Below are 8,977 nucleotides of genomic sequence, written 5' to 3'. Positions count from 1 at the left end.
CACGATGAATGCTTATAACAAATTTGCCTTAACACGCTCTGGTCAGATCTGTTGTTATCTGAACCCTTTGTGCCCTACGTTGGGCGCCAAAAGGACTGTTGCGGTTTAACCCGTCAGGCAGCTAAACACCACACAGCCGTTCACTCACTCCCCTCCCCCCTCAGTGGGATGGGGGAGAGATTCGAGGGAAAAAAAAAAGTAAAATTCGTGGGTTGAGATAAAGACAATTTAATAGGACAGAAAAGGAAGGGATAATAATAATAATATTAGAATATACAAAACAAGTGATGCACAATGCAACTGCTCACCACCGGCTGACCAATGCCCGGCCAGTCCCTGAGCAGTGGTCACTGCCCCCTGGCCAACTCCCCCCAGTTTATGTACTGAGCATGACGCCACATGGTATGGAATATCCCTTTGGCCAGTTTGGGTCAGCTGTCCTGGCTGTGCCCCCTCCCAGCTTCTCACTGGCAGGGCATGAGGAGCTGAAAAGTCCTTGACTAGTGTAAGCACTGCTCAGCAACAACTAAAACATCGGTGTGTTATCAGCATTATTCTCATCCTAAATCCAAAACACAGCACTGTATCAGCTACTAGGAAGAAAATTAACTCTATCCCAGCCAAAACCAGGACATAGGTTTTGTTGGCATTTTGCTTTCCAAGTGATTCTTACTTTGCCTACCTATTAAAAATCCTTGACCTGTCCCTCTGTGGTTAGCAAAATCCATGGGAGTCAGTGATCTCTTCTGAGGTGTGTCTGTCTGTAAAAAGGAAAGACATACTATTAGCTAGTATGGTATGCTTATCTGCTGAAATGGTTTGATTACAGTTTTTACAATCTAGTCCAGGAGAGTAAGTCCTACCAAACTGCAAAGTTCCAAGCAGTACTAAAACTGCACACTTCCAGTGCATAGACAACCTTAAAGGAACTGTTTGATGCATTAGACTTGAAAAAAAAAAGATCTCTTTCTCATACACTAGTCCTGCTTTTCAAGGTCCCACACCCTCCCAAAGCCTTTTAACGTCCTCTTCGCTACAGGTAGCAGGAATCCCTGTACCCCAGAAATCAGGAGACACCCAGTAAATGAGACCTTCTGTAGACCAACAGTGGGCATGAACGGAAGCTTCTTCAGTTTTCCATGTCTCTATACTCACATTGTAACATACCCTGAATGTATGAGTTGTGTTGGGCCTTGAAAATTGATCAATAATAACAGTTCTTTCTCTGAATGGCCGTTGCTCTGTACTGCCAGGCACTGCACTTGACACTCTGCTATAAGCATATCGTCCTTGATGCTGAGAGAATTAAAAAGAGCATTGAGAGAATGCAGCAATGGAATTGGTTAAAATAATAATTTTTCTGTTGCCATACAAAAAAACACAAGAGAAGAAGAAAAGAAAAATATGTTTTCACTAACCAAAAGCACCAATTTAAGGTAACTTAAGGGTACTTGTGTCTTTCAAAGAGATTTGAGACTGTTCCCTAATATGAGTCTATAAACCCCAAAGGCTTATATTAATTAAAATAATAATAATAGACTTTACATGTGTCTCAATTCAAAATATTATTCAGAAGCAAAATAATATCAAAATGTCAATTTACTTTCATTGTGGTGATTTATTACTTCCGTATCCTTCAAAAATAGGCCAGTATCAATAAGATTTATCTTTTTTTTCAGTCTGTATCCTTTCCTACTTCAGTCAGCATAATTTTCTACTTCCTATAGCCTAACATCAGTGAATAAAACACTGAAAAGAGCTATTTAAATCCAGACACATGTAAGTGCAAGGTTACTATCTGGTTGGTTGGTTGGTTGTTTTTCTCTTTTTTTTTTTTTTTAAAAAAAAAAAAACACCAGATTTTTCTGTTTTCAGAAGAAAGTCTTACCACCATGATCTGTTTGTGACCTGAGGTTTTAAACTGGCTTCTCTTGCATGCTAACGGTACCCCAATGTAACACACAATAGCGTGTTAAGACCATGTATTAAATACGAACCAACACAAACTGTAAAATTGCTCATTTCAACCAGTGACACAGACCAATTTACTTCCAAATAGCTTGAAGTTCTTCACCAGTACAAAAATGAACACAACTTACAGAGCTCTGTTGCAATCGAGGTACTGCAAGATACTGTTCAACAGCCTCTGAGTTTATTGGTGGTAACTTGTTCCGGGTTGTAGGTGCACGAGCAGAAGATAAACGATCCGAGCTGGCACCCCTACAGAATTTTAAGGGTTCCTCTTTTAGGAAAAATCATATTAAAGACTTCTTCACTGAAGTAATATGAAATTATTGAGCAGTACATTTCTTTATAGAGCTCAGCGACAGAAAGTAACAGCACCTAATATAGCAACAAAAAAATAAAACAAACGCCTCTCCTCAAAAATCACGGTTCTGCTTGCTTTCTTTTTCTCTCTGAATTCTAGAAACAATAATAAATCTCGGGTTAGTTCTCAAGTATTTTGCAAAATCCTTCACTGGTGAAATTTCAGTAAAGTTCTGAGGAAAGCAAAGAATAAAATGAAAAAACTCACAATTTAGTCCCCCTAAGGATTTCATCATTGTACATATTAGGAGCTTTTGAGGAGAGTTGGTCAGAAGTGAGAGAAGGTAACCTACGATGGCTTGGTAGCTTCCTAGAAGATGCCAGCAGTACCCGAGATGATGAGAGAACACTGTTATCAGCAATTCTCCCCAACCTAGCGTGCACTGAATTTGGAGCACTGGAGCCAATGCTATGCTGTTTGTCTTCTTGCTCGTTCCTGGGGAAAAAGGAAGGAGAACAAGATAGGGAATGAGGATGAAGGAAAAAAAAAAAGTAAAAGGATTTCTTAACAGAGTATCATTGTAATCTCTACAAATCATTGTCACATCAGTGATACACACAAAGGAGATGACTGCCTTCTTACTGCCTTTTTATAATTGTGAAACATCTTTTACATAATATGCATTGTGCCACACTTTGAAAACGTCAATACAAACACCTACTGTATTTTTTCTACTGTGGCAGCATGCCTCTGCTGGAGCGGTTTTTCTTGAATTGTCATCACACCATTCAAATCACTACAGAAGTTGCTGGAGAAACGGTGAACCTAGTAAAAGCAACAAATATGCATTAACCTTTACTTTTTCTGAAGCAAGACCTCAGAAAGCTCGTCGTTAGGAGAGATTTTACTTGTTTCTTAGAAAAGTTTCTGTTAAGATCGTTCAGTAGAATTCTCAGTAGCAGCAGGGGCAAATACGTTGTTTTGCTTATTTTAAACAGTCTTACAAACAGAACTTGGGTAATTTAGTTACTGAATTACAACTCAATTTGCAATATAAATTTCAGTTGAAGCCGGAGTTCAATTCTCCGCAGTTTCCATTTTCCCTCAGCACAGTCCAGCCCAGGGCACAGATCCTGAGCATTACTTATCTACGCATTTTACTTCTTCTGGCTGCTGGGACCACAACAGAACCAAGCGTGCCAGCAGGAAGCACCAAGACTGCTGTGCTCTCTCTTCTGTGTTTCTTATCTCGCTACCTAGCAAGCATGGAAAAAGAGCAGACAAAATAGAATGAAGTTGCTTGAACTGAATAGAGAGAGACGGGGCGGCGGGAACAGAAGCAGTGGCCAGAAAAGAAAAAAATGTGCAAAACAGGACCCAGGGGACAGAAGGAAGAGGCGGCAAGCGGGACGAAAAAGGGCATTTTATCAATGGAAACACAAGCTTCCACAAAGACAGGTACGGCCTAGTGCCAGCGTGCTGGTGGACATACAGCAGAGTCCCCTTTTGCAAGAGGCAAAAGAAAGGAAAAGGAACGAGAGTCTGAAACTCACAGGGTTGCGAGTAAAGCACTTTAAGTTGCAACTTCACATTCCTGAAGTCCTGGGAAGAGCCTCATTTGTTCTCTTAATTCTACCAAGAGGAAACGACTGGACCACAATAAAAGCAGAATTATTTCCTAAGGACGGAATACAGTCTAACAACTGTTTTTTTGTAAGCCAACTTCAGCAATATCTTAGCAGTAAACGGCGCCTTTAAGAACCACCAAAGAAGAACAAGTGATAGTAAACAAGAAATGCACATTAAATGAACCTTCATTTTAAATGAGATGACTTATTTTAAGTATATCTAACTGTGGGGGGTTTTTTTAAAGAAAAAAAAAAGAAATAAAAAAGGCCTTTTCTAGCTTCAACCAGGACTCTGTCCAAAGTTAGCAGAAAAAAGAACGCCATTTGACAGAAAGTTATTTTTACCTGCGAGGAAACAAAATGAGACCCAAAAGATACACTTCGTGCTTCAGATCCTCTGGAAAGCGGAACGCCCTCAGCATCTGCTGGAATACGAATAACTGGCAAATGTGGCAGTTTTGCTGTAACAGCTTTCAATTTTTCCACCTGTTTGTCACCTTCTGCAACAGCAGCAAAAAAAAGTACAGGAAATAACTTGCTTTTTGTACATTTACCAGCCATCATTTGTCAAGATTCAAACAATATTACACTGCACAGTAAAGACTTTCATATAGCTTTAAGTTTACATGATATTTAAAAATCTACCACAAATTATGTTTTTCTGAAAGCATTTCCCATTTGTTTATGCTTTCTCTGACATTGACAAATAAGTTGGTCTATACAAGTAGACCAACTTGAAGAGGGTTGTTTGTTTAAGAAAATACTGCTAAGATTCTTGGAATGTTATTCAAAATTTCCCAAAGATTTTTTTTTAAAGCAGAAGAAAATAGATTAAAAGAAAAAAAAAAGTCTATTGATCTTATCCTTGTCTGACAGCAGCTACACACTGCTTCATTTTGGGTATACACTACCATCTTATTTCTATTATAAACCCAAATTCTTTTACATTCCTACTCAAAATACTTTGGTTAGCTACCTATTTGTCACACGTTGACGCCCTTCACAAAGATAAAAGAGCGCGCCTATCACAAAACTGCTAAGCTATCCTCCCTAAACTATAATATTGAGCTAAACAATCCACCTGTGGTGTGAAAAGCCCTTTTATATTTCCGTAACACCTGAAATGTTAAGTTCTGATGCTGCAAGTATTCTGAGAAATTTTGCCATTTCTTACTTTGTTGTAGACTTATATTTGAGGTTGAGCGTACCTTACATATGAGGTGATTTCTAAAACCCACCCCCAGGTATTCTTCTGTTACTGTCCTTTTAAAAAACATTAAAAGAAGAATGGAAATTTCCCTCAGCCTCCAAAGACAACATATGCACACTAAATAGAATTTCACTTCTAGTTAATTTTCCTAGCTTTTGCTTTTCCTCACTACAGTCTGTTAGAATACAAAAACATAAAATAAAATAAAATAAAATTGTACGCATCACCATTTCTTCATCCTATATTAAACTCATGGACTCCTGCACTGTCAGCAAGACTGTCTATCTCGCTTTAACAATCTGACTACCTAAGGGTTCTTTGTATTAACAAAGCTCAAACAATGAGGACTAGGAGACTTTGATTCCTAGGTTCCAGATTCAGATCACATCATCAGTGATCCAGAGATTCCTTTTTTCCTTCGGGTTTTTTAGGGGGAGGGTTTGTTGGTGGTTTTTTTTTTGTTTTGTTTTGGTTTTTTTACACCTCTCATCCAAAACCCCCCTGAAAAATAGTAGGAATGTTTATATTTTAGGTCTGGGGAGGTTGTGCACACGCATGCGCGTGGTGAGGCATTACATATCTTATAATGCTGTACTACCACCATGGCTATCTTAAAATAACCAGATTTCCCAAGCTTTAAGGGGAAAAAAAAAAAAAAAAATCACTTTCCTGACTTAGATTCAATAAATACCATATCTAAAAATACCACATACCTGTTATACTAGTTTCCCAATTTTTTTTAATCAGTTCCTCCAATATTCCAATTACATTGTTCCAGATACGATCAAATACTTCAGAAGCCACGGCATCTTTGATACAGGCATTGGGAGAAACAGGGGGAATGCCACGCTTACTCCTCTTCTCAGCAAGACGCATTTTCTTTTGTTCCCAACTCTCATCATCACTAATAAAGGAAGCAAATTCAAATGAATTCCCACGGGTTTTGACTTTTTTTTTCCCCTTCTAATACACCAAGTAAATAGAAACATACATATGGAAGCAAGTCAGATGTAGATCACAAAAAAATTCAGATTCAAACGCACAGAGTACCTATGGGAACAGAACCTATCAAACACATACAATGATTTCTTTTTCTTTTGCTTGCAGGTAAAAAATTAAAAAATCCAGTCAGGGCATTACAACAGAAAGATCTGCAGCTCTGCAAGGAACAGCTTTATATGTGGCACTTAGTCATTTGAGACTAAATTCTATGCTTTTTACCATAACATAAGGGAACTATTGTCTGTTGCATTTGGCAGGAGGACTATCACATAGAACATTTCTTTTATATCACGTCCTGTGTACCTGCACACATCTGCAACACTTCACCACTAATCAAAGACAAACAACTTAAAAGGATTTCTGCAGCCTGACAAGAATAACAGAGCCCATAGCCTTAAGCTCACCGCCTTCCCTTCCACTACTGTGTGGACAGTTACTTTTTTATTTAGTTTTTTTTCCCCTTCCTACCTAGGGAAGCACAGTGTAGCAACATTTCCTAACTTGGTCTTCTAATACACTTCTTCGGAAGAAAGTTTTAACCTTTTTTTTTTAATGCCATGGTATTTCCTTCTAAGGAAATGCAATTTCTTTGAGATTTCAAGGATGATCCCAAATTCATTCTGATTTCTACTATCTCCCTTCCTCTTCTCAGTCACTTCTTTTACTTCTTCCTCAAACTGGACTGCAAACTTCTTAACTATAACTAAGACTTGGCTGAATGGTCCAACTCTCAAAATGACCAAGCTATTTTCATATCAGGCTTTGTAACTCCTAATATTTTAGTTATGGAGAATAAGATATTTCAGAATCGAATCCTGGGAAGGAAACAAGAAACAACATATCAAGGAGGCACAAAGGACAGCACCTTCAGTCAAGTCCCTCTCCCAAATTAAGTTTGCTTACTTAGCAAAACAAAGTGATACTTCACTCCTAAAAGGATTCTTAATCCTAAATCCCTTCCAAAACAGTAGGCACCCAGGCCCTCTCTTTCAAAAACAGGACTGAAAGGGTCTACCTGGGTCTCAGTCTGGTTTCTCAGTTTTTCAGAACAACCATGTCTTTCTCCTGTAAACGCATCAAGCTTTAGCACAAAAAGTTATGCTTTGTGCCCTACTAGTCCTACAAAACTTTCCCCCTCGTAGAGGCCTTTTAGAAAACAGCATGTTATGGTCTTTATTCTACCCAGTAGCCTAGTTGCTGGAACGCTCAACTGGGCCATAGGAAACCTAAGCTGCATTGTCAAGAAGACAGTTGCATTACTCCTGTCACTCACGAGTGCTCTAAATGCAGGTTGTATCCAGCACCTCTCCTCACAAAGCTGTTATACACTGCACAAAAAGAATTTAATATTCATTAGGGCAGACAATGAGAGCACGTACAGTGTAATGACCCTAAACAACCTGGTGGTCAAGGCACTCACCTGGGAAGTAGGGATTCCTTCATTCCACTCCCTGTCTTAAAATTAAATATTCATTCTATCGAATCTTCACGCACAAAACACCTCAAAGCAACTAGTGGTTAAGATACATTCCTCTGACACGGGAGATGTGAGTTTTGAACCACTAGAAAGACAATATACCTAATCTTCCACATGCCCAGAGTGCTCTGACCACTGTGCTACTGAATACAGAGACAGAAGGAACTGTATTTACAGAAGAGAAACACAGTTTATGAACCCTGACGGGGCTCACTGATAATTTTTCATTATTTTCTTCAAAAATACATATATCTTATTTACAGCTCCTTGTTGTCAAAGGCAAGATATTCTTCTATTTTTCCATCCACATCATAGATTTCTTCTTCCAGGAATGAATACATGGATGAGGCAGAGGCAGAAATCCTAGTGGACCTTGAATCTAGTGATTTATGTACTGGAGATGCTGTTGGGATCAGTTTAGAGCCAGAAATGAAGAGCCTGAAAAAATATCAACAAAATGAGAATTAAATATTCAAAGAAAGAAGAAAGTGCATATTTAATTATACTGAAATGTTTCAGTAATACAAAAGTAATATTTGTACATATTTCTGAAAAGGGAATACCAAAACGAAAACTTAAAAAAAATTAACCTACTCTTTTATATTACTAGTACATTCACGGAGGCCAGGTAAACACTTAGTATCCACAGAGGTATCACTTCTGCTCTGAAAATGCTGAAAGCCTTCATCCTTTGGCAATAGGAGCTGCTTTCCTAGAACCCTGAATAAAATGGAGAGAATGAGTGACATCTTAGATGGAAATCCACTCCATATGCAAATACCAAGAATACAAATACCTGCAAACAGTAGGCAATATGAAAGCACACCTTACATTTGCTTTGGAAAAGCAATTTATGGAGATGCAAGGGCCTGGTGTAATACATTAACATTGCCTAGTATTTAAGTCATTAAAGTTAAGGTGATTTACAAAAGATGAGATTCTAGCTTATAATTTTTAAGAGCACATAGTCAAACTCGTTAGATTGTTCTAAAGGCTGATAAAGTAAACACACTTCCTTTCTTATCAAAAATCCGTAAGAAATGTTTAAGAACGGGTGCAGAAGACAAATAACATCTGCTATGATTTCACTTATCCAACTCCAGTATCCATCAATGTGAGCAGAAGTCCAAATCCGAACTGTTTACATGGATAATTAAGACTAGAATTCACTTTCAGAAAATGCACAAAACTGCTTACTGAACTGTGTTTCACTAGAATTCACAAGGGATCTCAAAAGAATTTGCCAGTCGCAACCATAGTGCAAGCAGCAATGTTCAGACTCACCTGAACACGTTTTCTTGAGACTACCTTTCACAAAACAGCACTTTATGTCACATGAAGCTCTAAGCAATAGCCTTTTTTATTTTATTTTGTGTAAGCCAGGAACAAAA

The 8,977-nt window shown here is 38.3% G+C and overlaps 1 protein-coding gene across 1 annotated transcript in view; it reads right to left on the bottom strand.

Moving 5' to 3' along the window:
• FAM149A (family with sequence similarity 149 member A) overlaps nt 1-8,977 on the bottom strand; it is an 18,199-nt gene that overhangs the window by 3,522 nt on the left and 5,700 nt on the right. Inside the window, exons 4-12 of the mRNA XM_019471554.1 lie at nt 8,181-8,306; nt 7,848-8,024; nt 5,821-6,011; nt 4,243-4,397; nt 2,991-3,094; nt 2,537-2,764; nt 2,100-2,220; nt 1,168-1,296; nt 683-761 (exon numbers count right to left, since the gene is read on the bottom strand). Coding sequence (XP_019327099.1) covers nt 683-761; nt 1,168-1,296; nt 2,100-2,220; nt 2,537-2,764; nt 2,991-3,094; nt 4,243-4,397; nt 5,821-6,011; nt 7,848-8,024; nt 8,181-8,306 — 1,310 coding nt within the window. The remainder of the gene's footprint in view (nt 1-682; nt 762-1,167; nt 1,297-2,099; nt 2,221-2,536; nt 2,765-2,990; nt 3,095-4,242; nt 4,398-5,820; nt 6,012-7,847; nt 8,025-8,180; nt 8,307-8,977) is intronic.

This window comes from Aptenodytes forsteri, unplaced genomic scaffold (genome assembly GCF_000699145.1).
Source record: "Aptenodytes forsteri isolate BGI_AS27 unplaced genomic scaffold, ASM69914v1 Scaffold65, whole genome shotgun sequence".
NCBI lineage: Eukaryota > Metazoa > Chordata > Aves > Sphenisciformes > Spheniscidae > Aptenodytes > Aptenodytes forsteri.
This window is presented reverse-complemented; position numbering and strand designations above follow the sequence as displayed.